The 25,844-nt window shown below is 45.6% G+C and overlaps 13 protein-coding genes across 13 annotated transcripts; 8 read left to right on the top strand and 5 right to left on the bottom strand.

Moving 5' to 3' along the window:
• Positions 1–83: 83 nt before the first annotated feature.
• On the top strand, positions 84–2,798 carry SPC105 (kinetochore-microtubule binding complex subunit SPC105; the record flags this gene model as incomplete). The annotated part of the gene is made up of 1 exon (XM_002556052.1): positions 84–2,798. One exon carries the CDS (start codon positions 84–86, stop codon positions 2,796–2,798), a length of 2,715 nt encoding a protein of 904 aa, XP_002556098.1.
• Positions 2,799–3,155: 357 nt separating this feature from the next.
• Positions 3,156–7,073, top strand: NUP145 (nucleocytoplasmic transporter NUP145; the record flags this gene model as incomplete). Its single annotated transcript, XM_002556051.1, has 1 exon — positions 3,156–7,073. The coding sequence occupies one exon, from the start codon at positions 3,156–3,158 to the stop codon at positions 7,071–7,073; it is 3,918 nt and encodes a 1,305-aa protein (XP_002556097.1).
• Positions 7,074–7,146: 73 nt separating this feature from the next.
• NBP35 (Fe-S cluster-binding ATPase) lies at positions 7,147–8,118 on the bottom strand (the record flags this gene model as incomplete). Its single annotated transcript, XM_002556050.1, has 1 exon — positions 7,147–8,118. The coding sequence occupies one exon, from the start codon at positions 8,116–8,118 to the stop codon at positions 7,147–7,149; it is 972 nt and encodes a 323-aa protein (XP_002556096.1).
• Positions 8,119–8,302: 184 nt separating this feature from the next.
• On the top strand, positions 8,303–9,619 carry LIF1 (Lif1p; the record flags this gene model as incomplete). Its single annotated transcript, XM_002556049.1, has 1 exon — positions 8,303–9,619. The coding sequence occupies one exon, from the start codon at positions 8,303–8,305 to the stop codon at positions 9,617–9,619; it is 1,317 nt and encodes a 438-aa protein (XP_002556095.1).
• A 683-nt stretch (positions 9,620–10,302) lies between these two features.
• On the top strand, positions 10,303–12,012 carry MRN1 (Mrn1p; the record flags this gene model as incomplete). The annotated part of the gene is made up of 1 exon (XM_002556048.1): positions 10,303–12,012. One exon carries the CDS (start codon positions 10,303–10,305, stop codon positions 12,010–12,012), a length of 1,710 nt encoding a protein of 569 aa, XP_002556094.1.
• An 864-nt stretch (positions 12,013–12,876) lies between these two features.
• Positions 12,877–13,530, top strand: UIP4 (Uip4p; the record flags this gene model as incomplete). The annotated part of the gene is made up of 1 exon (XM_002556047.1): positions 12,877–13,530. The coding sequence occupies one exon, from the start codon at positions 12,877–12,879 to the stop codon at positions 13,528–13,530; it is 654 nt and encodes a 217-aa protein (XP_002556093.1).
• A 387-nt stretch (positions 13,531–13,917) lies between these two features.
• Positions 13,918–14,463, bottom strand: KLTH0H04862g (KLTH0H04862p; the record flags this gene model as incomplete). The annotated part of the gene is made up of 1 exon (XM_002556046.1): positions 13,918–14,463. One exon carries the CDS (start codon positions 14,461–14,463, stop codon positions 13,918–13,920), a length of 546 nt encoding a protein of 181 aa, XP_002556092.1.
• A 1,612-nt stretch (positions 14,464–16,075) lies between these two features.
• KLTH0H04840g (KLTH0H04840p) lies at positions 16,076–17,407 on the top strand (the record flags this gene model as incomplete). The annotated part of the gene is made up of 1 exon (XM_002556045.1): positions 16,076–17,407. One exon carries the CDS (start codon positions 16,076–16,078, stop codon positions 17,405–17,407), a length of 1,332 nt encoding a protein of 443 aa, XP_002556091.1.
• A 572-nt stretch (positions 17,408–17,979) lies between these two features.
• POS5 (NADH kinase) lies at positions 17,980–19,239 on the bottom strand (the record flags this gene model as incomplete). The annotated part of the gene is made up of 1 exon (XM_002556044.1): positions 17,980–19,239. One exon carries the CDS (start codon positions 19,237–19,239, stop codon positions 17,980–17,982), a length of 1,260 nt encoding a protein of 419 aa, XP_002556090.1.
• A 253-nt stretch (positions 19,240–19,492) lies between these two features.
• Positions 19,493–19,972, bottom strand: MMS2 (E2 ubiquitin-conjugating protein MMS2; the record flags this gene model as incomplete). The annotated part of the gene is made up of 2 exons (XM_002556043.1): positions 19,493–19,898; positions 19,962–19,972. 2 exons carry the CDS (start codon positions 19,970–19,972, stop codon positions 19,493–19,495), a joined length of 417 nt encoding a protein of 138 aa, XP_002556089.1.
• A 138-nt stretch (positions 19,973–20,110) lies between these two features.
• On the top strand, positions 20,111–22,087 carry MAD1 (coiled-coil domain-containing protein MAD1; the record flags this gene model as incomplete). Its single annotated transcript, XM_002556042.1, has 1 exon — positions 20,111–22,087. One exon carries the CDS (start codon positions 20,111–20,113, stop codon positions 22,085–22,087), a length of 1,977 nt encoding a protein of 658 aa, XP_002556088.1.
• A 1,026-nt stretch (positions 22,088–23,113) lies between these two features.
• LCL3 (Lcl3p) lies at positions 23,114–23,914 on the top strand (the record flags this gene model as incomplete). Its single annotated transcript, XM_002556041.1, has 1 exon — positions 23,114–23,914. One exon carries the CDS (start codon positions 23,114–23,116, stop codon positions 23,912–23,914), a length of 801 nt encoding a protein of 266 aa, XP_002556087.1.
• A 49-nt stretch (positions 23,915–23,963) lies between these two features.
• GUP1 (O-acyltransferase) lies at positions 23,964–25,757 on the bottom strand (the record flags this gene model as incomplete). Its single annotated transcript, XM_002556040.1, has 1 exon — positions 23,964–25,757. The coding sequence occupies one exon, from the start codon at positions 25,755–25,757 to the stop codon at positions 23,964–23,966; it is 1,794 nt and encodes a 597-aa protein (XP_002556086.1).
• Between the last annotated feature and the right edge of the window lie 87 nt (positions 25,758–25,844).

Below are 25,844 nucleotides of genomic sequence, written 5' to 3'. Positions count from 1 at the left end.
AAAATTTGCAGTATTATGATCACTATTAACGTATTGAAATTGAAGAACTTGAAAACAATAACAAAGTTATTGGCGTCTAGTGAATGGTAGTTGTTTACACAAGTTGGGCGACCTCCTTCATGAATCAAGAATTTGGAAAGACTTCAAAAACATCTCTTGATGGAAAGGCACAAGTGAAGGAGAGGTCCAAATCCATGGTGCCAGGGAGAAGCATTTTAAAACAAAAGTTTTTGTTCAATGATGGTGGAAGCGAGAACTTGACGCTTTCAAACATTCCTATCTTCAGCAGCTCTCAAGAGCACGAGGACGCAGATGGCCGCAATAACACGACATCACGTTTGAATACCTCAAAATTGCAATCGAAGTTAGATCGAAGAGTGTCGTTTGCGCCGGACGTAACACTACACAGAGTCGATTTTGTCCCCCAGGACCGCTCTACTTTCAGAGAGCCAAGGCGGAAGCCTGCCGCTGAAGCCTTCACCGATGATTTCTCAAAAGAGCATGTACAAAACTCTCAAGAGCGCACATACAATGAGGAATCAATGCAGCTGACGAATAATTATGGAGGGCCCCTGGTTGATAATTCAATGATCCTGAACTCCGAACAGGGGAACCAATCAACTCCGTATACCCCTGCTTACGACAAAGAGGTCTCAATGGAAATCACACAGTTGTTCTCAAAGCACAGCGCAGGACCTGAAAACAACTCTGAAGAAATCATAGGCAGTCGTCAGTCTTCAGCTCATCAGGAGGAAGAAGATATGGAGGTCACGCAACTTCACAAGGAAGGCATCCAGCATGAAGAAGAGGGTGAGTCGATGGTTATGACAGAAGTTTTCCAACCACCACAAAAGGAATCCTATATATCTCAGCCGGATAGGTCCCGAAATAGCCCTAAGAACAATGGAGAGGAAACATCCGACATGGAAACAACGGAGATTGTCAGAGCAAACCAAGCGGGTATGTCAAAACCAAATGATGCATCACTTACGGATGAAGTGTCGCACGCAACCTCGCTTACAGTTCCCATGCAGGCAGAGCGAGATGTTTTCGACATAAGGTCGTCTCAGTTTGTTACTTCAACACAAAAAGACAGAGAGGAACAAAACTTTGGGGCACAAAAGGATAGAAATATAGAAACGAGTGGCCGTGTTTTCGATGAGAATATATCCCGAAAGAAGAGGCGAGTTAGCAGTGCTCATGGTTTTGATGAGGATGGAGCTAGTGCTGCAAAAATTCCTCATGGAGCAGAAACGGATGAAGATATGGAAATCACAATGATGGAGCGGCTTTCACCTATAGCGATTTCGATCAATATGAGTAACAGTCCAAAAACTTCCATTCCAAAGGAAAACATCAATGCATCTTCTGCCTATGACAGAAATTTCCCTGATGTTACTGTAGATAAAACAAGAGAACAAGCGAGCTTAAAAGCTTTTCTTCATTCAGTCGGTATTAGTTCACTGCTTAGCGACACAGAGTTGGAGTTGTTGCCCATAAATCGAATGTCTTTTGTATCATCTCAAAAAGGAAGAAAGTGGCCCGTAGTGGAAGTGTACTATGGATTATATGCCAACATGCCAATTTTGGAAATTTATGCATTTTGCTGTAAAGAGTTGCTGCGCAGAATATTAAAATCGCGGGAATTATTCAAAGAATTAGAAGAAGAAATAGCACGGAATCCTGCACCAGCACTTTTCAAGAGGTATTTTGAATCTGGCACCTTAGAAAGAGAGAAACTGAGTGATCAAATTACTCTGCTACGACGTTTCTCTCGATTGGAGGCCGAAAAAGTCTGGTTGGAATGGCGGTCGAGACATTTAAACGGCATCAAAAATGTTTTGCAGGAAAATCTGCTGTTGCTAAAAGACGAATATAACTCGATCATGGACCATGTGGATAAGGTCAATCGCGCGAAGAGAAACATACTCAACACAAGGCAGAATATACTGACGGAAATTCGTCTGGCGCAAAGCCTAACCCAATCAAAGAGTCCAAGTCCGGGGATCCCCGACCGCCTTAAGCTTGAAGCTTTGAAGGCAGAATTAGTCCAAGAAATGCAAGCATTGAAGAGCTCTTCAGAATTTGAAAAGAGAATGAAGGCTGTACGTTCTGATATTAAGAACGTTAAGCTTGAAATAGAGCGCACACGCAGTGCTATAAATTCGCTAAGGTCCGAAGTTAAGGGAAGCCCAGCCTTTGCAGCTCACCAAGCCGAGAACCTTCGCGCCACATTTGACATAGTACAGAAAATTTGCGGGATATCCTTCAAAAGCTACCGCAAATCTTTATTGACCGTCCAGTTGAATGACCCTCCAATAACGGCAACTTTTGACATCAAACGCGCCCAGCAAGTGGGTGATGTTGACTTAGCTTTTCCGAACTCGCTAAAAGGAATAGCTAAAGAAATATATGCTCGTTCAGTGCGCACTGCGAGTAGTTGCGAGTCAAATGTCTACCAGTTTATTAGGGCACTCTCACATGATTCATTCAATGCTCATCTCCTTCTCACCGAATATAAGCGTTTGAAATTACTTCTTCCGTGTAAAGTAGTCGAGGTTAGCGGTTCGATTGACATCGAAATTACTTGTTTTGACTCAAAAAAGAAGAAATTTCTGCTGCTTGAATTATCTCTCAATGAGTTCGTTTCAGCAGTCAAGGGTTTAGCCAGCTCTGGCCCAAAACTACGTGTCAGAGGCCTTTGCTCCGAAAGGCTTCAGCCGGAGGATGCTTTGAAGTTTCTTCAAACAAAAGCCTCAGGTGTATTGCCGTGGCTGAAAGAGCCTACTCTTATTTAAATTGCATTACGTTAGATATGTAACAAGCATCGTATCTTCCTGATTGGGCATAGTGTCAGCCTTTCAAAACCTGTGAAGCAAACAGCTTTATTCATTGATCACGTGACTGACTTATATGAGCTCACCAAATTTTCTCTTTGATGTTATCCATTGAAGTAAATGCAGAAAACGACAACACTATAACTCCTAGGATAGCTGTGTTCAGTCAATTGAGCATCTTCGTGCTTGGAATTATTGCAAAAAAGGAGCGCCACTGCGTTTTGGGAAGCCACTTTGCTAGCAAAAGAAACTTCGTCGCACTTTCAAACAAAGCAATATCTTGATAGCTAAGCTCAAGACTTCAACTGATAAAGCTCAATGTTTGGCTCGAATAGTGGAGGATCCTCACTGTTTGGAGGGGGTTTAAACACATCGACACCCACTTCTAAGATAACCCAGACAGATAATGCTTTCCAGCCGAGACAGAAGTCTGCCTCAGGCAGTCTGTTTGGAGACGTGAGTACAAGCCGCCTAAACGGGGCTTCGACCCCTAGTCCATCTGGAGGGCTGTTTGGAAATAAAAACAACACTAGTGCATCGCAAGAAGCACCAAACGCACTTTTTGGCGGTAATGCAAACCAGGATTCAAATTCTGGAGGATTATTTGGAAACAATACGAACAGCTCGAGTACTCCGAACACTAATTCTAGTGCAGGAGTTAATACAAACGCACCCACTGGAGGGCTCTTTGGATCTGCAAGCCAGAGCGCTAATGTAGGTGGGCTCTTCAACAAGCCAAACGCGAACCCCAGTAATAGCAGACCATTGTTCGGAGGGAGCACCAGCAACAGTCTGAACGCCAATTCAAACGGTGGCATATTTGGTAACTCAGCATCTGCTTCTAAGCCCGGCCAAGCTAATGCTCCAGGTCTGTTCAGCGCGACGTCTTCGATTCCCTCTAGTACTGGTAATTTCTCTAATACAACTTTCTCAGGAGGTCAAGGCGCGACAAGCTTCGGAGGAAATGGCGTTATGTTATCGTCTGGGAACCAAGGAAGTATTCAGGGCTCTACTGCTGCTAGCAACCCATATGGCCTCCAATTCAATGCTATCGCGAAATCTGCTGGTTCAATGCCCGAGTCTATCACAACGTCGCTTTTTAAATCCAATGCTCATTCTAATAAAGATGGAGGAGCTAACAATGCTCAGAAAACATCGGGCTCTTCCAGCAGTCCTGCATCCAGTCTCAAATCTAATGGCACCCTAATTGGAAAACTAAGTTCACGTTTGAGAAACACTAGAAGCAATGAACTGACACAGGGTCTCTTCTCTCCTGTTAGAAAGCCAATCTTCCGCCAAGAGATTGTACCAACTTCCTCCACAACAGAATCCAATTTAAAAGATCACTCTCATTTTCAAAGAGGCCTTGAAAACAGCGCAAAGGCTAACAGGTCGGAGGCTGCTGACATGAGGAAATTGAAGATAGACACCGGGAGGAGCGCTGCTAAGAAGATGAAGCTACTAAGTGGACAAAGTACAACTACCAGTACCAAAATTCTTGGATCAAGAGACCTGCATCAAGACCTAGAGGAACCAAGGAGCGTGCTACAAAAAAGAGAAACTACTGAGCCAGAGCTTACAGGTAAAGAGCTGAATGATAAAACAGTCGGGTATTGGTGTTCCCCTACTATTGAGCAGCTTTCTAGGCTTCCCATTAAGCAACTTTGCAGTGTTTCTAACTTTGTCATTGGACGCCAGGGTTTTGGATCCATTTCTTTCGATAGCGATGTAGACCTAAGTTCCTACGTCAGCGATCTGAAAACCAGTCTATTCGGCAAGATAGTAATTTTCCATGGTAATAAAACGGTCGAAGTCTACCCAGATGGAACATCAAAGCCACCTTTGGGGTATGGCTTGAATGTGCCTGCTACAATTACGCTAGAACAGATTTATGCGGTTGGAAAAAATTCGAGGACGCCATTGAAGGAACACTCAGCTGAAGAGGTCCAGCTCCTGATAAAGAAACTTAGAAGATTGAAAGGGATGTCGTTTGTATCCTACAACCCCCTTGAAGGTCTATGGACTTTCAAAGTTCAGCATTTCAGCATATGGGGACTTATTGATGAAGATGGCACCGAAAAAAAAGAGCAAGAACCAAGCTCAGAGGCCGATCACAAGCAGCGTAAAATAGCAGTGCCTAAGCATAGAAGCATTGCTGCAAAATCTTGTCAAGCTTTTGATAAACAAGCAATGGACGAAACATCTATGCACCCCAGAGGCGGATTAGACATAGACGGAGTTGCTTTCGGCACACTTGTTCAAAACGAAATAGAGTCCGGGGATACGGAATTCAATGAATTGGTTGAGGAAAAGCAGTACGAACCTTCTGATGTCGATCCAGAGGATTTCGAAGGGATGGAGGTTCAAACTGCTTTGGGTGTTGCTAACAACTGGGCAACTCAGTTGGAATTAGCAGACGACCCTTACAATTCTGCTTTCAGAAGCACAAATTTACAAAGAACAGGAAATAGAGAGGCTAGCTCCCTGAGCCAAGCTTTTGACGAAACTTTTAACACTAACAAGAGCGCAAAGCGCACGTTACGCTTGTCTCACATCCCTAAACTAGCCAAATTTTCCAAGGATTCGAAATTGCTCTGTAATTCAAAAAAGGACGTTTCAGGATGCACCCTTGTTGATGTTCTTGCCTGGGATAATGAGAGTAGATGCCGGATAAGCCAAACGCTCGAAAAAAACTACATCAATGCCAAGGTCAACATGCGCGGGTCAAATGGTTATCCCATGGTTAAGAGCTTTTCAGTGACAATTTCTGAGATGGAAGCTACATTGGCAGTAGGTGAGGGGCACAACATTTGGAAGCTTTTCTCGATTCTTTTTGATGAAAAAGGGATCTCTCCCAAAAAGGACAGAAAAGCTGAACTCGATGAACTGGTCAAAGGAAAAAGGTATCAGCTGTTATGCTCCTGGGTGGTGCAAGAGGTGTCTAAATCTGTTTTGAATCGTATCGAATCGACGCAGAATCCTAATGAAAGCATATTTTACCAGCTCATTATAGGAGACATCATTGGTGCGACTAAAGCTGCCATCAAGCTCAAAAATCCTCATTTGTCTGCATTGATTACTCTTTTAAACACAAATAATCCAAATGTCCGGTTTTTGGCTTCCCAACAGCTTCGCAAATGGAAAGCTTTAAACCGGAAAGTTGATCTCTTTGTCGTCAAAATATATCAGCTTCTAAGTGGCCAACCCTTCGACCAAACCTGTGTGGTGGACCTCACAAGAGAGCTCTCGTGGCTAGAATGCCTGAGCGTCTATCTACTGTTCTCCGACATGAACGCTAGTTCATTGGAGGAATTTGTGGCGCAATTCTTGGAAGCACACCCGACCTCAAGCAAACCAGTCTCATATGAGGTGATTTTCAGTGTTCTGAAATTCTTCTGCTCAGAGGTCAGAGATGAGAGAATGCTGAAAAGGATGCGAGTCTCAAAAAATGTGTTCGACGATCGAGCTTTTTGGTTCTTAGTTCAAACACTTCGTTTTAAAAAATGCTGTAACTTCACATCTGATCAGACTGATTCTATCACTTTACAATTCCAGGAGCAGTTGGAGGCAAACGAGCTTTACGGCGAGGCGCTCTTTACACTACTTTTTGTGCATAGCGATGTTTTAGCAAAGCAGCATATCGACGACCTCATTAGAAGACATGTCCACTTCTTTTCAGGGGCATCAGGGAGAGACATTTTAAAACGTTTTCAAGTTCCTGATAGTCTCATTTTCCAAGCAATCGCGCTTCGTCACAAATTCGACGAGAACTATCTGGCCGAGGCTGAGAACCTTTTGGAAGGCGGATTGGTCGAGGATGCGGTACAGACTTTACTCACTAATGTTGCCCCAGAGATGATCTTGAGAAGTACCACGGATAAACAAAGTTTAAAAACACTACGTGACATACTTGACAAGGTTCCTTCCGAATTCCTCGATACATCAGGCAGGGACCTCGGAGTTTTCAGCGAATACTTAAACTTTGCTTTAGACGGGCATACCGATCTTGCAACTCTTGAGAAGTTGATTCATGCTCTTCCTCCCTTCTACGCGACATATGGTCATGTGTCAAAAATCTCAATATGTTGTTCAGTCATGGCCTACGCTGTCTCTTTGGCATACCTCATGACAGAAAACGCAGAGGCGGCTGCCTCTTCAATGAAAGACCGGCTTCTTGAACTACCACTTGGTGAGCCAGAAGCCCGCTACATCAGGAAAAACCTGAAAGCACCATGATACATTAGTTAAAATGCAGAACGCTCAAACTACATAGAAAAATTCTATTTGAAAGGATCAATTAAGCAACCTTTTAAATGTCTCCGACAGCATCCCGAAGTTTCTCCACGACATCGAGTATGGCGAGTGATGCAGGGCTCTCGGGGTGTTGGTCCAAAAAACTCTGGCCCTCATCACAAGACTTTCCCACTCTCGGATCAAGCGGTACACTTCCAAGAAATGGTATATTGAGTTCTTCGCATAGCTTTTCACCGCCACCAGTCGTTGGCTTGAATATTTGAGATTCTCCCTTACAGCTGGGACACACAAAGCCGCTCATGTTTTCAACAAGACCCAGTATTTTTATTCCAGCCTTTCTGCAAAAATCTATTTCTTTTCGTACGTCCAAAAGTGCGACTTCCTGGGGCGTGGTCACAACTAGTGCTCCATCTATGCCTGATTCTTTCATGAACTTGTTGATGGAGATGTGCTCGTCCGAAGTTCCTGGAGGGGTGTCCACTATCAGATAATCCAGCGCATCCCAATCGACATCCTTCAGAAACTTCTTTATTAGTGCGTTTTTTTTGGACCCTCTCCATATAATAGCTGAGTCATCTTCTGGCAACATGTATTGGATAGACATAGTCGCAAGGTTATCAGCAACATAGACAGGTGTCCACCCAGTGTTTGATTCATGTACGGTTTCGTTCACGCATCCCAACATTCGCGGCAGCGAAGGTCCGCAAATATCAAGATCCATGGCTCCAATTTGAAGGTCCTCGTCTGATGACAAAGCCCAACAGAGCATAGTTGTAAAGGTCGATTTGCCGACCCCTCCCTTGCCTGATAAAACTAATACTTTGTGCTTGATTTGCGATAGGTTTTCGGTAATCAACGGTATGTCAGGATCCGGGCCTTTAGGAAGGCTCTCGCAGATTTCTTTGTTGGCACATCCAGCGCAGGCATCTCCTTGACCTGCTTTCTCTGATTCGGGCCCTGGACAGTGTTCTGGTTCGGCTTCCTTTAACTGGTAGTCTGGTGGTAGAATTTGAGAAACCTCTGTCATAAGCGTAGGTCTGTTTATACTCTTTCTTATGAATTAATTCTGAGAAGTTATGTTCTTAGTTACATTTAATTATTAATCTAATATTGCTGAATAACTTGAATAAGAACCTTATAAACAGTTTAAGACATCAGACTTATTGTGGTGGCTTTTAACGTTGGTACAGCTCTAATAGCTCACATGTGACATGCGTTTCATTAGCTGCGTCCCAGTAATCTCCGAAGATGATGATACTGGCGTTGTCCTATGTCAAGCTCAGTTTAGCGAAGACAGGTGCGATAATCTGAAGAACTTGCAACACATTTACATCAAAGAACTTATTGCAAGTGAAGGCAGCGAGATTGCAGCTGTGAAGAATGTGTCTTTTGAAAAGTTGCACTGCTTTTCTCATGCTGATGCTTTAAAATCCTGGTATGAGTTACTAGACCTATTGTCTGCGGGATTCTTCAGGCTAGACATGGACAGGTCATGGACTGAGAAGGCACAATGGAGGTTTTACTATGTGGGTAATACATGGAAACTGGCTTTTGAAACTCAGGTTCGAGGCCTCACCAAACGGTTCTGCGAATTAGAGTTGGTGCCTGCCCGAGAGAAGGAAGTTGATCTTTTCGAGATGAGCATGAAGCTTTATCAAAACTGTGTTACTGGTAATCAAAAAATTCACCGGCTTGAGCAGAGGTGCAAGGACTTACAAAACCTAGTCGATGAGTCTCAAAAAAGGCAGGACGAAGATCACAAGATGATAAAAAAGAGAGACGAGAGAACAAGGGCCTTTGTAATTAACTTACTGAATGAAAAGAAAGCAATGATTCGCAAATTACAGAGACGTTTAGAAGAGAATCGCGCACCAGAGGATATCCCTGATGGATATCTTGTAAATCGGTTCGTGAGCCAACCTGTTTCAAGAATGACATCTCCCCGAAAAAGAACCTCTCTTCGCAAATCAGGCACACCTTCGCCAAAGAAAAGCACAATAAAGTCCTTGGTGAAAGAGGAGGAAGAGGATCAATGGGATGATTTTGGCGGCAATGACGTCGAAATCTTGGGCATAAACCGAGAGAGGACAGTGAGCGCCCCTAACTTGCGCTTAGAAACGCCTAGTCTCATGAAAAACCCGTTTTTGGATGAGACAAGGGATTTAAACACTGTGAAAGAGCAGGATTTCGCGTCCAAAGAACAGCTCGCGCCTTCAGCAGGCAGTGCTCCTGGCTTTACGTTGGACGTAAGCCAGAAGGAAGAATCTGCAATACCCGAAGTTGCAGAGATGTCTTCCCAGAAAGAAGAAGAGGTGGAACAAGAGACGGGGAAAGCACCTGAGGAAGGTGTCAGGGAAGATACCGCGCAAGAGATTGGGAAAGGAACGGAAAAAGAGACAGAAGAAGAGACAGAAGAAGAGACAGAAGAAGAGACAGAAGAAGAGACAGAAGAAGAGACAGAAGGATACACGGAACAAGACACGGAAAAAGACACGGAAGAGGAGACGGAAGTCGAAACAGATGCCTGAAACTACGCGAAATTCTCAGGTCAATCATAATGGTCCGAGTGAAATATACTGGTAGTTAATTGACCGGTATAAAGACTGTAGTTGCGTCTGGCACCAGTGCGATAACTGCCACCAACAAAATCCGAAGGGAGTGTCGGCCTCTATCTCTGCGGCACCCAACTCTCAGAGCTGGTTGTTATGGCCTCGAGTCGAGATCTCGTACGAAGGGCTAGATCACAAATTTTTCAGAACGTTATTGAAAATGAAGAGTTGCCACTTTCACAACGTCTCTCATCGCACTCAGAGATTTGGAGATAAGTAATAGACGCTGTTTAAGCACGCCAAGACCGACTTTCACTGTTAAGGGATAAAGGAGATTTGAATCTTGTTGAAGTTGGCTGGTTTTCAATTCTTTTGATTTTGTTTTGATTTGTTTTTGCGCTTCTTCAGTTCTGGAAATCACAGGTTCCAAATAATTTGATTCACTTCGATCCGGTTTTATTAGCCGTCGCAAACCTAGAACATCAACCTGCAGTTGACTAGTTATTGCAGTTTTTTGGAAGATTTTTTTCTGTTCGCCCACATTTTCATTTAATTGCATCACATCTCTGCTTCGGCATTTGGGCATTGTTTTTTGCTAAATTTACTCACAAAGTCATAAGATTCCAACGACTTCCCGCCCCCAACGTTCGATAGACCTTTGAATGTCGTCTCATTACCATCAACAGTTCATGAATACACCCATGTATGCATATGACGTGCCTTCGGCTGGCCTCGAAAGCATAGACGACGGCCTGTATCGATCGTTGTCACCCACCTCTCAGGTTGCATACCAAAATGACCGCCAGGCGGTTTGGCCCAACGCCGGATACCAAAGCAATGGTGCAGGATATCTCGAACAGCACCAGATGGGCTACCCTCCTCAATCCGGAATCCTTGAGCAACAGCCGACTTTTGGCGTCATTCCTAATGAGACAGATAATGCATCGAGCCAGATTTCCACGGGCTCTTCTAGTTATTCAAGCACCCCAAGGAACTCAAAGTTTGTAGTTGCGGCTGCCGCCGCAGCAGCGGCAGCTAACGCTCCGTTGTCCCATAAGCCTCTCCAACTAAACAACCCCAGGGACTTCACGTCGGCCCCAAGTAGGACTGTTTATCTTGGAAACATCCCACCAAACCTGGAGGTCAGGGAACTCCTGGACCATGTCCGTAGTGGAGTGGTCGAGGATGTTAGAATTTTGCGGGAAAAGATGTGCGCCTTCATCTCCTTTTTGGATGAAAGCTCTGCTTTACTTTTCCACTCGGACGCGATACTTAAACGCCTGAACATTGGCGGTCGCGACATTAAAGTCGGCTGGGGAAAGCCCACGCCAATCGATCCCGTTGTGACTGCTGCAGTTTCCAACGACGGGGCTACGAGGAATGTTTATATTGGTCGTCTCAACACAGATCGTGACCTTGCGCCGCAGTTCGGCGCAGATCCGAGAGACTTGATCGCCACTGAAGAGAAATTAAGGGCAGATCTTGACTTCTACGGCGAGATCGAATCCGTCAAGATTATTGTCGAGAAGGGAATCGCATTTGTTCACTTTTCATCTATTTTCAGTGCTATTAAGGTGGTCTCGAGTCTAGCAACTGTAAACCCTTACTATTCCAACAAGAAGATATTTTATGGGAAAGACAGATGCGCTTTTGTCACCAAGACTCAGCAGCATAACGCGGCTCAGTTTCTGGGGCTGCAACCAGGCATGGAACATCTGGTTCAGTATACTGACCGGGACTTCATCTCCAACACATTGCTTCAGCAGTCTGCGGCAGCTGCAGCTATTGCTACAGCTGCAGGAGGTGCAAATAACCTTGGAAACAGAACAATATACCTGGGTAACCTGCCCAAAGATGTGAAGATCGAGGAGATTTGCAACGCAGTGCGCGGTGGACTTTTGCAAAGCATCAAGCTACTCACAGATCGTCACGTGTGTTTTGTCACTTTCATCGATCCTACTGCTGCTGCCCAGCTTTACGCAATGACATCGCTGCATGGGCTCACTATTCACAACAAAAGGTGCAAGATTGGATGGGGCAAGCATTCTGGTGCGTTGTCCAACGCACTTGCGCTTGCCGTGAGCCACGGTGCCTCACGTAACATATACCTAGGAAACATCGACTTCAAGGCGGATAGCGAACGTGATGTTCCAGTCTTCACAGAACAAAACCTGCGCAAACTTTTTGAAGAGTATGGCGAAGTCGAGCAGATCAACTTTCTCCCCGAGCGCAGTTGCTGCTTCGTCAATTTCACCAACATCAGCAACGCAATCCTAGCCATTGACAAAATCAAGAGCAATGAGCAGTTCAAAGACCTAAAGATCAACTTTGGGAAAGATCGTTGTGGCAACGTGCCCCGCCAATATCGTTAGCAGGGACAGAGGTCGCGCGATTGGCATACAACCGGCTGTGTCGGATGCAGGCCTACATCTATAGCAGAGGGAAGGCCTTCACAGGTTTTGGATACTAAGAGGGGAAAGCCTCAGTAGTTGATAAAAGCAACGCTTGCACTTAAAGTGCAGGGCAGTTGCCACTATCTGCTTATGCTTGGTACTAGGCCACAGATCTAGCCCTGGTGACACAATTCGCCTAACAAGCGGGAGGTTTTACGTTACAGTTTAAACTGCAGTTTAGCCCACCAATATTTTTCTCAAATTGAGTTCAGACTTCCGCTTGCCACTACTCGTCGATGTCCATTTCAAAGGTGAGCGTGAGCATGACTTGAAATTTTAATTATTACTCAGATATAAATGGTAGGTTTTTTTTTGCGAGTGTCATTAGTAGGTCCCATCTTGTGGACAAAGGACAATCAACCAGGAGCCGGCGCGTACAATCAGCGCGGAGCAAAGCTGCGCGTCTCGACAGAGTCCACTTTTTCAGTTTACGTGCCGCCACTGAGGAGTCAATACCGGAAAACTATTTTTGTGGGGTAGATGCAAGTTCTCGCGGAACAAAAAGTCGGATCTCGGTGCTCTCAAGCCTTTACTAACGCATATTCAGGAGGTTGTGCCGGAGTCTACCAAAAGCGTGTAACAATTCCATTCCCGTAGCCCTATCTATCAACTGTGACACATTTGGAACCGCGGCTTATCATATTGCTGCACGAGATTCATGTGATGCCTCACTAAATGTCAGTGCGGAAAGATCCCTTTGTGACAAAAGTATAAAAAGATTAAGCTACCCCTCGATCCAAAGGGCCGGCCAGGGTGAAAAAAGAGTAAAAGGGCGTTACATACATGAGCAAAATCGTTTTCAAGCACCAGCAGGCTGGGCTAGGCTCTCTGAGCTTGGCAGGAAATTTCACGAAGTGGGAGATAAAGCCCATGGTGTTTAACGGAGATGAAGGCCAATGGGAGTTCGAGATTGAGCCTGAGATGCTGGGAAATTGCGAGCTGCAGGACGGCAAGGCAGTGACGTTTTTCAAGTTCGTTGACGAGCGCGGGGATTGGTTCACGGACGATAATTTCGCCAAGGAGGCGGACGAGAACGGCAACGAAAATAATGCCCTATACCTGCAGGTTGACGGCGACGCTGCGAGATCCGAGAACCAGCCGTCGGAGGTTGAACATCAAACTGAGGGAGACCAGGAAGCGGAGCCCTCGACGCCCGATCCAACACCAGTGGTTCAGATGAAAACGCCAAGAGCCAACGAGCGCGAGGAGTCGCCTGTGATGATTACCGAGTCGGACTTGGAGGAGGACTTCCACGACACAAACAACCAGGACCAGGGCGAGCTCACAGAGACAAGGAACCACTCGGCGGACACAAGCGTTTCCGCAACGCAAAACCCGGCGGAATACAAGAATTTTTTGCAGAGCATAGTGTTCTTCTTCAAGAATCTGTTTCGGCGATGGTTCGGGATGGGGACCAAGCAGCAAGAGTCTCGTTAGCGTATATGGTGTAATTTCTAATTCAAAAAAGTCAGAACTCATCGTGCGACTTCGCTTGGATCTCGGGTTCTGAGATGATACAGTTCACAGGTCGGCCTGGTCGGTTTGCGTGCTCAATAGCTGCAGGGTGATTTCGCATTATATTAGTAGCTATGGTTTGCGACAGTTAAGTAAAAGTTATTAAAATTGAAGAACAAATTCGGGGACGTGGCTCTTAGAGGGATAGGTCGTTGTTTGAGCCAACTGCCGCACGAAGGGGAACTATAAAATCGAAATTAAGACGCACGCCAGCGCGATGGTGTCATACTTTAAGTTAATGTTAGGACGCCTAGGTCATGAAAAGATAGATTGTCCAGCACGATTCCGTGGGAACCGCAGGGGTTATAGCTAATACATTGGCTGGCCTCTAGCCAGACTTAGCCAGCGCCATGGCTCGGCGTCAGCCTCAGCGTTGGCATCCCTCTTGTACATTGGCTGTCCTCTAGACAGGCTCAACCAGCGCCATGGCTCTGCGTCGGCTTCAGCGTTAGCGTCTCTTTTGTACATTGGCTGTCCTCTAGACAGACTCAGCCAGCGCCATGGCTCTGCGTCGGCTTCAGCGTTAGCGTCTCTTTTGTACATTGGCTGCCCTCTAGACAAGCTCAACCAGCGCCATGGGTCGGCTTCTGCCTCTGCATTGGCATCCCTCTTGGTCAAAATGTCGTCGCTTCCGAACGCCTGAGCAAGGATGGTCGTGTTGACAACCAAAATGCCGGAATGGGTCCCATTAGAAACCGGCAAAAGCGCCAGGTCTTCCGCGTCAGTCAGGTCTAAGAACCCGCATATACTCTCTCTAGGAATCACTGGGTCGGAGTCTGTGATGTTGATGGGTGCGGCGGAAACCGTGATAGAGGTCAATGCGAAGGCCAAAAAGAGTGAAAAGGATTTAAGCATAAGGAGTTTGTAACGAGTGCTATGTGGTGGAGACAAAAAGATTAATGTTTCTGGTTACTCTCCAACAAATGAGCAGGACTGTTTCTCATGGTGCAGCTTATTTTATACCTTGGTGTGCCCTCGCGAAGAGGTCAGCGCCAGACGCTCGGCCCCATCTCCATGGTGCTTCAACGCCTCTCCTAAAAATCCTAAACCACAACTGGCACTAGCCCGATACTTAGCCCGTGCAAACCTGATCCACATCATCTTTCTTCAAGTCCACCATATGCTCTCTTTACTGTGCTCATTAGGTCCCCGATCGGGAAATCTGGCGTCTTTGCTTAGTTCAGCTTAATAAAAAAGGCGAAAGTAGCTGCCAAACCTGCCGCATTGGGCTAATAAAGAGGCACTTTGGCAGGGCATAAACCTTAGGGAACGCAAATCATACCAGTTTATTATGCTCCTGAAGCGGAGTTGTAACAATCTTGCGGCTGCTGAAGCCTAACAGGCAGCACCGGGGTGAGGATATCCGTTTCCCCGCGTCAGGGAAGATTAAAGGCACAAAAGAAGCGATGCATTTCGACTGGCATATCCAGTGGCAATCTACGGGGTGCTCCGTTACACCGGGAACATGGTCCTAGCATCCAGGACCTGGACCACCTAACCCTTATTGTAAGGGTTCGTCAACTTAATAACGATGAGTTTGGTCACACCGAACGTAATGTTTATGTCATCAGATTTTAGTGCTCACGTGCGAAAGCTCGGCGGCTAAAACCTCAGCTGGGGATAGGATATGTGCAAAAGATTCACACGCACCGGCTCGAAATACCGATCTCCCATTAAAAACCTCTGTTTGCCCTTTCTGCTGGTGGGGAAGGGCATGTTCCGGAAGCGGATGATTTTGCCCGTGCTTGAACAGTTTCGTGTTTGTAGGAGTCTCGGAACCACCTTGCAACAAAGCTGGGAGGTCCAGTGAGTTCTGGTCGTATGGGAGACGCGGCTTTTTAACGTTAACTCGGGCTTTTGGTTGCGCGCTACTCATGTCCTACAATATTGAATTCGTTTGACCGCGATTAAAGCCTCGCGCCGAAGCAAGAAACAGGTAGAGAAACTTTATTGGAAACTCTTTGTGAAAGGCTCAGGTCCCCCTTGATTCATGATGCTCCCAGTACAGGCCCACAGATTGCGCTTGTCGCAGCACGCCTATCAGCAACAAGCTTATCCACTGATACGCCGAAGCTTCCGGAGAGAATGGCCTCCGAAAGAAGCTTTTTGCAAAAGCTCGAACTCAATGTATGAGGACTGGAAAATCCCATCGTGCAACTGATTGATCAAAAGCCCGATAAAATCTTGATCTTTGTTTCTAATAAGTAGTTTCTGTACTCGTGAGATGTCAGCGTCAAGCTGGGAAAAATTGACTTTTATTTAAATATCACGCGACGTCGCATAATCCAATCGGCGCATAGTTCGCTCGACCACCGCATTTATCGTTCTTCCAGCGAGGCCTCCACCCGTCCCGAAAGCGTATATTACCGTCCGCTCTACTATCGTGTTCTCGGGTCACTAAACTCATAGCAGTGCGCTTCAGAAACGGAAACTAGGAGTTCTAAACAACCGAACACGCATTTTCACGATGTGCGGCCGCATGGAAAGCCTGTGGAACTTCTGCCTCTCGCTGTGCTTGAGGATCCCCATGTGGATCTACAACCACTGCATCTTGCCCTTGATTTGCGTCCTGCCCTTCTTCCAGAAGTATAAGACGTTCAACTACTCCTACCACAACCGGTTGGTCAAAGAGGTGGTACATGCCAATGATATCCTGGACATAGCCATGGCACATGGTTTCGACGTGCAGGAGCATCTGGTAAGAACGCAGGATGGGTATCTCCTCACGGTCCATCGTGTCCTGGGCAAGAAAAGCGAAGTGTACCGCTCGCAGGCAAAAAAACCGGTAGTCTATTTTCACCATGGCCTCTTGACTAATAGTGAGCTGTTCCTGCTCGGTCAAACTTCTGATAAATGTCTGCCGTTCCTCCTTGTCGAGCGCGGCTACGACGTCTGGCTTGGCAACAACCGTGGTAACAAGTACAGTAGAAAGCACATCAACTTGTCATCTAGGTCGGCCAAATTCTGGGACTTTTCTTTGGATGAGTACGCCATCTTCGATATCCCTAACACGATAAGCTACATTCTGAACCTTACGGGTCTCGAGAAGCTGACGTACATAGGCTTCAGCCAGGGCTCTTCGCAAGCCTTTGCGGCGTTCTCCATCAACCCTCAGTTAAGAGACAAGATTCAGCTATTTGTCGGTCTTTCGCCGGCAATGATACCCAGGTCTTTGAGTCACCCCGTGGCAAAGTTCCTTGTTACGTGCCCTCCAGAGCTGCTCTACTTCATCTTCGGAACTAGAGCCATTTTACCCTCGGTGGTGTTCTGGCAACGTTTGTTTGGCCCCATAAACTATATGAAAATTGTCGACTGGTCCCTGGTGTACCTTTTCAACTGGAAAAGTGAGCACATCAGCAGCGCGCAGAAGCAGGTGGGTTACACGCACATGTTCTCGCCTTCAAGTGTGAAAAGCGTCGCGCATTGGTTCCAGATTATCCACAACAAGCGCTTCCAAATGTTCCAGGAAGACATCTCCAAGATCTACTCGTCCGTACCATCTTTGCACAGAAAACTACATCGCTGCGCTCCATTTCCGGTGCAAGTCATCGAAAACATGCCTATGATGTTGCTCTACGGCGACCAGGACATATTGATCGACATGGAAACTACCAAACAAAACCTAGTGCGCAACTTAAGCGACCTTACACTCGTGGAGCTTCCTGGCTACGAGCACATGGATACCCTATGGGCTGAGAACGTTGTTGAGGAAGTTTTCAACCCAATACTAAAGAAGATAGATCAAATTCACGCCGAAAAACCCTACCAAAATGGCTTGGAGGTGACTGCTAGTGCATAAAAATACGTCTTCCCAACCTGCATGTTATAAATACCTATACATCATCTATAAATTACGACCCCGTATCGCTGTCTGCTTCTTCTGAAACCAAGACGTCTTGTTAAAGGCAGTGCTGTGTGTGCCCTTACCAATAAGTCTTATTTTGTGCGGGTAAGCCTATCCAAGGCTTTAGTATAAATTCACCCGATCCGCTAAAATTTTAAACTCTTTTTGTTTTGGAGGTTAACGCAAATTCACAGCCATTCGCAGTGCATAACAGCATCTCCTTGAGGTCGAACCCTTCCGAGGCGTTCTTGGCCCATGACAAGTGTAGATAGTGTGCTGCCTTTATTTAAAGATTTAGCTTGGACTGGAGAGAAAAGTTACTGATCTTGGGTGCAACGGCCCATGTGTTGCCTGCCTTCGTGGCAGGCCTAAGGGACTGCCTTCGTGCGCCCGTATGGGGGTTGTTGCAATGATCATTAATACATCTGTTCTTATCATAGTACGCTTAGTCGCGTTGTTCTCAAAACCGTAGAATTATTATTGTAGACATATGCTACATGATTATGTGCGTTTGGATCGCTCAGCGACTACTTACTGTTCTCGCCCTCCTTCTCCCGCTGGGACATGAAGCGGAAGCTAGAATTGAACCCCAACAGCTCGTTGATGCCTCTGGTCCAGTCATTTTCCGTCTTTGCAACACAGTAAACACCCGCATTCTTGATGTCTTGGCCGCGTCTTTTGATGGTGGCAGCGTCGGTCGTGCTGGGCAGCTGTGAGCCGTTCACGTATATCGTGCCGACCTCGTTGACGACGTGTATTTCGTCACCTACGTTTAGGTCTTCTAAAGGAACTCCGTCAATGGACAACCGAACAAGTTTGTTGTCGGGACCCTGAGAAGCCTTGCAGCCCACTTTGATTTTGATGTGCGAAGAGTGAGGCAGCAGAAGAGGCCTAAAAGACAGGGAACGTGGGCATATGGGGGTTAATAGGATCGAAGGGACAAGGGGCGACACGATACTACCGCCTGCTGACAAAGAGTATGCGGTGGAGCCAGTGGGGGTTGCAAGGGTGACACCATCGGCTGTGGTTCTTGTCAAGTATTCACCATCGATGAAGATATCGAGGTTGGTGAGGTGAGGCGAATTACCACGGTGCAGGAAGATGTCATTCATTGCGTGGTGTGCAACGCTCTTTCCTTCTTTGCCGTTGCTTCCACGACGGATAACATGGCATTCTAGCCTAGTGCGGTGAAGACATTTAGCCCTCGAATTCAAGACCTCCTCGAAAACCCTCTTGTGTTCCTTGAAATTGAACGGCAGCAAAAAGCCTAACGTACCCAAAGAAAACGCTAAGACAGGTGGAACTTGCATACTAGCAAACAGCGACACTGCTCTTAAAATTGTACCGTCTCCGCCGAGAGTGACTAATAAATCAACCTTATCCACGATATCTTTCATCTCACCAGTGTACAGGATATGCGGCTGCCCCGGGTTGGACTGAGGGTTTTTAACAAAGTCCTGAGCGATCTCCTCAGCGACATCTGGCTGAACAATAACATTGATCTCAGGGTAAGAGTCGTGCAAGTGCGCGATAAACTCCACCATTGCTTGTCGGGTATTATCTGCCCAAGGCTTTTTGGTGACAAAAACGTTCTGTAGAGGTCTGTGCCATATCAGCGACTGTAGCTTTGAATTAGGAGATGAAATGAAATCCGGAGAGGATATAGAGCGGAGCTTGCTCACCGGCTTCACCCTTACAAACTGCGACGTATCTCGTAGTTTCACATTCAGTGGATCCACTGTGTGCAATCTCCGAAAAAAGCACTGAGGCCTAAGAACTCTGATCATTTGGCGGATTTCTGGATGAAGAATGCTCACAACAAAACTATGGCAGTTCGGAGATCTACCACTTTGACTCAGGGCAGGTTTTCTTAGAAAGGGTACTTCTAAAATGAAAGCTGATGTTTTTTCAAAAACTCAACCACGATAAAATTTCAAGGTTTGATAAAATATCTTGATGACTCTTTAGCTTCCGAAATCACCGAGTCTTCTTAATGACTCTATTTCGTTGCGCTCATATGTAAGTTATGTACGTTAACACTTAGAAAGTAGTACCCTCGGCCGGCTGAGGAAGCTTCTTGTTGGAGGGTAGAGCCATCTCTTTGCGTAGATCTAGCAGGAGAGTTTCCATAGTATAAGATCGCTTCCAGTCGCGCAGTGTGCTGAACTGCTCTTTCTTCACCTCTCCGGTATTCTGGTCGACGCAAGGGAGATTCACTTTCGACAGAAACCTAATTTTTGGGGGCTGATCGGGATAGGCCTCGCCGCACTCAATGGCAACAGAGTATATGCGATTCTCGTGGTTGCTATGTGGAGGACCGAGGATCGTACCGTTCCAGTGTGTCATCGTAATATCATCACTGTGAGCCAGTCCGTAACTGCATGATTCTGGGCCCATGCCCTTTTCGCCCTTTTCTAATTCTTCCAGCAACCGAAAACTTCTAGGGCTATAAATAAGAATTAGTACGAGAACAGAGAATCAGGTTCAGAATAAGTAGTCAGCAACATACACGCGAGACATCTTGCGGTTTTAGTCTTCAGCTTGCTTTTGTAGGTTGGTTAGTGATTCGAGACATCGATAGTGTAGTTAAAAAAATAATTATGGTTCTTGAAGTGATAACAAGCCGCTACCGAGTAAAAGGGCGCTGCGGCTATACAGATGAGCGATAGCACCGGGTCTTCCCCATTTTTGGAGCGGCCGATGTCGCCTGATAGTACGCAAAGACATGCTGTTTCTCTCAAATACAGGATGAATGCAATGCAGAATGAGTTCGAAATCGAGAAGTTATCATTACAGCGAGAACTATCAACCCTGGACAAAAAGTATAGAACTAACTTGGACGAGCTTGAGAAAGCATTAGGCGATACGAAATATCTTTATGACACAAATACCGAGCTTGAAAGTAAAGTTAAAGCTTTGGAGGAACAACTTTCAGAGCTCAAAACAACGCAGGATACACAAAGCTTTATCTTAAGGCAGAAGTTGGCCGAGAAGGAAAGGGACATTGAGCAGCTCCGATCGGAGTCGCGGTCCAAGGTGTCAGAACTTGAGAATAAATATCAAAATTCCAAGATTGAGTCTGAAAGTAGTAAATCACTGCTTAAAAGATATGAGGAAGAAATTGAGTCCCAGAATCGCCAATTAAAAGAGCTACAATCGGCTGTCGCGCAACGTGACGATGAAATAGCAAGTATTAAAGCTTCCAGGGTTGTTATGGCCCACCACAACTACTCAACAGAGGAGCTGGCAGAGCTCACAACCCTTAATAATCTGCTTGAAGAGCAGATAAAGTTTTCTAAAACCCTCGAGAAGGCGAACTTAGAACAAGCAAATGAGCTTAAAAAGCTTCGCGTTTCTCGGGACTCTTACCAGTTTCTATTATCAGAAAACGAAAGACTAAAGACCAGACAGGAACAACAGGGACCGCTGGAAAGACAAGTCCAGGACTTGGAACTTGAAAATATCAACCTGCAGTCTCAGCTTTCTTTTTGGAATAGTTTCAGCACTTCTAAAGACGAGGGTACCAAAACAAGGCCTGAGGAGATAGTTAAAGAGTGGACATTACTGAAGCATGAAAATCTTGGATTAGTCAACACTAACTCAAAACTGCAACTTGACATCAATAATGTCAAGGTTCTAAACGATGAGCTTGCGCTTGAGCGTAATCAGCTCCTGGAAATAAACAAGAACTATGAAACAAGCATACTTAATCTCAAAAAGCTGAATTACGAAATCGAGCAGCAAAAGTTGTTGTCTTTTGAAGAGTGCAAAATCCTGCGGAACCAGCTTGACAATCTTTTGCCTATAGAAGACAACCCTGAAGACCATAACAAAGAGAATGCTGGTTCATTGGGAGATTTAGTTGAAAATTATAAAAACAAGACCGAAGATCTCACTAACGAACTTAAGAGACTCAACGAAGAACTGATGACTAGGGGAGATGCTGTGTCATCTTTCAAAAAGCGTAAGACAAGTGATGATATCGCTCTGAACTATTCTCAGCGCTTGAATGAATTACAACTTGAAAACGTGGATCTCAATCGCAAACTCACAGCTTCCTTGGAGACCATCGCTATGCTTGAAACAAAGGTCACAAAACTCCGGCAGTTGGATCAAAAGAAACTGCGCATCATGCAATTAAGAGACAACCCCTTCTCTAAAGACCAACTGGTAAAAAGGAAACAGCTTGATCTACTTCTAAAGGAAAATAAAGATCTTCTTGCCGGGGGAGCTATTTCTCATCAACATTCGGTCCCCAGATCTCTTTACGATAGGCTTGAGTTTGACGTCAAGCAGTTGGAAAATGAGATTTTCAAACTGAACAAAAAAACAACTCGGCTAAGGGAGGTTTTCAACCGAAAATCACTTGAATTTATTGAAGTTGTGAATTCCCTTTTAGGGTTCAAAATGGAATTTCAATCTGACGGTAAAGTTAAGATGATCTCTTGCTACAAGCCCGAAAAATACTTGGTGGCAGACTTACACCATAACTCCTTAAAATCTAACTTACAATCTGATATTGATAGCTGGGATGCTCTTCTAGAGGAATTTGTAGTCAAAAGAGGTCAAATGCCAGGTTTTTTGGCGAGCGTAACATTGCAGCTTTGGGAAAAACAACAAAAGAGCTTAGACTGAACGTTCAACTGACAATTTAAGGGTTTTTTAATTTCGTTAAGGTTACTAGTGCCTTTGTGCCTGATTGATTCATTAAAAGGCACCCTTTCTGGTGGAGTACTGATCTGCTAAAACATTTCATTCTTTCTCTTGATGCCAAACCACCAAGTCACTTTTATGACTTTCTGCATTATAGTTCCTTGACCTCCGAGCATGTTCAGGCATTTAAATGCATATCAAACACCCAATAAACCAGAGAGCTGCTGTCTAAGCGTGAGAAACTCCACAATGGCCTTCATCGAAGGGAATACCACAAAATGTTGAGCTACTCGCCCAGTCTAGGTAACAAATTCACTTTTGTATTGCTCCTCTTCACGAGGAGATCCTAAACGGCTTGATAGCCAACGTGCATTCGAAGATAGTGCGTATGCATTAGCATCGCCAGCAAAGCTTGTTAGGTTATTAGTCACTTGCTATCTGCCACAACATTATTTTTCCATGAGGAGCAATATTCAGTGTTCGTCTCGCCCTATATACTTCCTTTAATGGCCTACAAAAACGGGAGACGGCGTCATAATGAACCTACAGGCAAGTACACAAGAGGGAGTGTTTTTATCGAGGAACATATAAGCATATAGTACAATGCCCTCTTATAGGGCCATAACCTTGCTTAACTTTCAATTCTGTTCAAGACTCGAGGTTTAACTGACTCGAAACCATGCCCTAGATCATCCCAGAGTCTCGCGCCGCGGTTTTGGTTGTCTGCCACGAGTATGCACCTCTTGGTTCACTTTTTTGTTATATGAGCCGAAAGAACAGCATCTACCAACTCGGTTTATAAATGGGGTCAAACGCTTGGTTCGAGTCAATTGTCAGAAGATTTTAAAAGACTACCGATCTCTGAAGGATCCCCAAGATACGGTTGCCACGCGGTTGAAGCCTTCATTCCAAATTCTCCAGACACTTGAGCACACGTGAGCTACGACATGCAAGTTCCCCAGTAATTAATACAAATATGATCACTACATCAACCTCAACCAGCGACAAATGTCTGAGGACCGAGCCGTCCGGCTCAGCTCCCAACAGATCTTGTACACCAAAGCTGCTATACTATCTGCAGCACTAACTGGGTCCATATTAACGAGTTACGCCCTTTTCAATAGGTACCTCAAACAGTACACCAGAGTAACACAAATTCCATTAAGCGCATTTCGGAAAAACTGGTTATACGGAAAGGTCACCTCTGTCGGAGATGGTGACAACTTTCATTTATTTCATACGCCGGGAGGTATCCTGGGGGGCTGGGGATGGGCCAGAAGTGCTCCTAAACTTGACAAAGTTAATAATAAGCGTAGCGATTCGCTAAAGCGACTATTCTTTCCGCGCTTCCTCAGAAGACAGAAAGAGCAAGAAAAGTTTCAATCCTTGAATGTTCCCTTCAAAGGCAGAAGGAATCTGCCGACACTTTCAATCCGCCTGTGTGGCGTCGACGCCCCCGAAAGAGCTCACTTTGGAAACGCAGCACAACCTTTCAGCGAGGAAGCTCTTATATGGCTTCGGCATACTTTGATCGGTAAATTCGTGTGGATCAAGCCTCTATCATTGGACCAGTACGGAAGGTGCGTCGCGAAGGTTAAGTTTTGGAGCTGGACTGGGTGGAAAAATGTCAGCCTTGAAATGGTTAAAAACGGTATAGCGGTAGTCTACGAAGGGAAAACTGGAGCAGAATTTGACGATGAGAGAGACATTTACATCTTTCACGAGCAAGTTGCTAGGAAAGAACGAAGAGGCCTCTGGAGCTTGAAAAAATTTGAGACGCCTGGTAACTATAAAAAAAGGGTTGGTTAAAAACAATCCGGAATCTAGATACTTTGGATAATACCTCTTAATAAAGAAGTCAGCATTTGACGTCAACGCCGTTTCTCTTCTCGTGCTCTCTTTGTTCAAACATCACCTGAACTGCAATGAACAAGGCCACGTTAGCCCCCATGAGGAACCGTAACCCAGCCCAGGTGAAAAACAAGCCTTTTATTAGATGAACAGTACCGTCGTATCCCAAACAGAAACCATACAAATTTGCAATCATCATCATCCAAATATTCAAAATGGCGCCCATTGCTCTAACAAATCTATACCAAGGCCTTTTCCGATATGGTGCAAAGTACCGCTGAGCGAATATTTCTGGTAGCAGGAATAGCACTATCAACCACCCCCACAAAAGAAGTTTTAGCTCAATGTCGTGCCAGATTGCAACAAACGAGAAAACGGCAAGGGACGTTAAGATACGATTTTTGGAACCGCCCAGTGGTATGTAGACGTAGCGGACTACCCATTTGTTGAAAGATCTATGCCATGCTCTCCAGAAAGCCAATGCACTGAAGTTATTATCGACACACCGAATCATATTTTCTGGAGCGTCAACGCCATCAATCATGGCCCATAGCCTGAAAAGTCTCCATGGGATGAGCAACTTCAGCCAGACTATATTCAGGTTGAAAAGCCCAATCATGGAGATTTGGAATGGTGTGTCTCCGTCCCAAGCTTTGGTCTTCGAGACCGCAACGGCATAGATGTAATGTAAGACAAATTCCATGGTTAGGACACAAAGCACAAATCTTCCTGCGTAGTACAATATTCTTTTGGTATTAATGGAGGGAAGAGTCTGCTGGCATTGATATAAGTAGTCGTTGAAGGTCACAATTGGTCCCGCGATGAATAGCGGAGTGTAAGTAACGTAAGCAAGATAGTTTGCAAATAAGTAGTCTTGGATGTGGTGAGGTGCGTTCATGCGAGCCCGCTCGTCCAGTAAAACGTTAGTGGTGCCGTTTTCGCAAATGGTCTCCAAAGTGGTTGCAGAAGAGGCCGCTCTCTTGAGCTCTGGCTTCAAGTTGCTGACGTGGGAAGGCGAGGGGGATGGTGAATTGTTTTTCTTGCCAGTCACCACCTGCTCCCACTTTTCAAGGAAGTCCATGTTGAAGCTTATCATTCTCAGCAGAGTAAAGTTGAAGAAGACATCCCAACGCTCTATTATGCCCTTGAAAGCGCCATCGAGGGGAGTTAAGACCGATAAAACATTTCCAAAGGGATACTTCCTGTAGCTGTTGTTGAAGAATAGTGTACTAATGCCGTAAACCCATGTCAGGAACGTAGCAAGCCTGTAGTTCTTTCTCAAGGTCTTGGCAATCGCGTAGTTTATCACCAGGTGCAGGAGCACACGCAGAGCGCTGACTCCGTGTGCTGCAAACAAGAACAGCAATCCAAACACTAGATCGAAACGGACCCTGCGGACATTGGTAGTGCGCAAAACTGCCTTTTTCAGACCCGTATGCAGCACTATGAGGCCCGCTAAAAGCGGCATGTTGTCTCTGAAGAAGCGGTACTGGCTATCGGTATTGTCGACTTTGCGCCCTAAAATCCAGCCCTTGCTGAGCAGCGGCTCAAATCTCGCGTAGTTGGGGTTGCGTTCGCTGGTCGCAGATATCGCTGTGCGTATCATTAGCGGCACCACCAAGATAAACATCACGTAATACACCTTGAACTCGAAGGTGCGCCAGCGACTCTTGGACGCTCCCATGCTCACTTTCTGGGCCCGCTTGGCATCCGTGCTTGGATCCAGTCTCGAGTCCAGCATTTTAAGCGAGAAGAAATATAGGATCTGCTGTAGAAGCATGTTTCCAATTTCGACTATCATGGCTTGCGGCGAGTTTGAGGACTTTGGTAAGTTCTTCGTTCCAATTCATTGTTGTGTTGTAGCTTGAATAGATCCGCTTTATTATAT

This window comes from Lachancea thermotolerans, assembly GCF_000142805.1.
Source record: "Lachancea thermotolerans CBS 6340 chromosome H complete sequence".
Taxonomy (NCBI): Eukaryota; Fungi; Ascomycota; class Saccharomycetes; order Saccharomycetales; family Saccharomycetaceae; genus Lachancea; species Lachancea thermotolerans.
The sequence above is the reverse complement of the archived record's forward strand: the minus strand, read 5'-3'. Positions and strand labels throughout refer to the sequence as shown.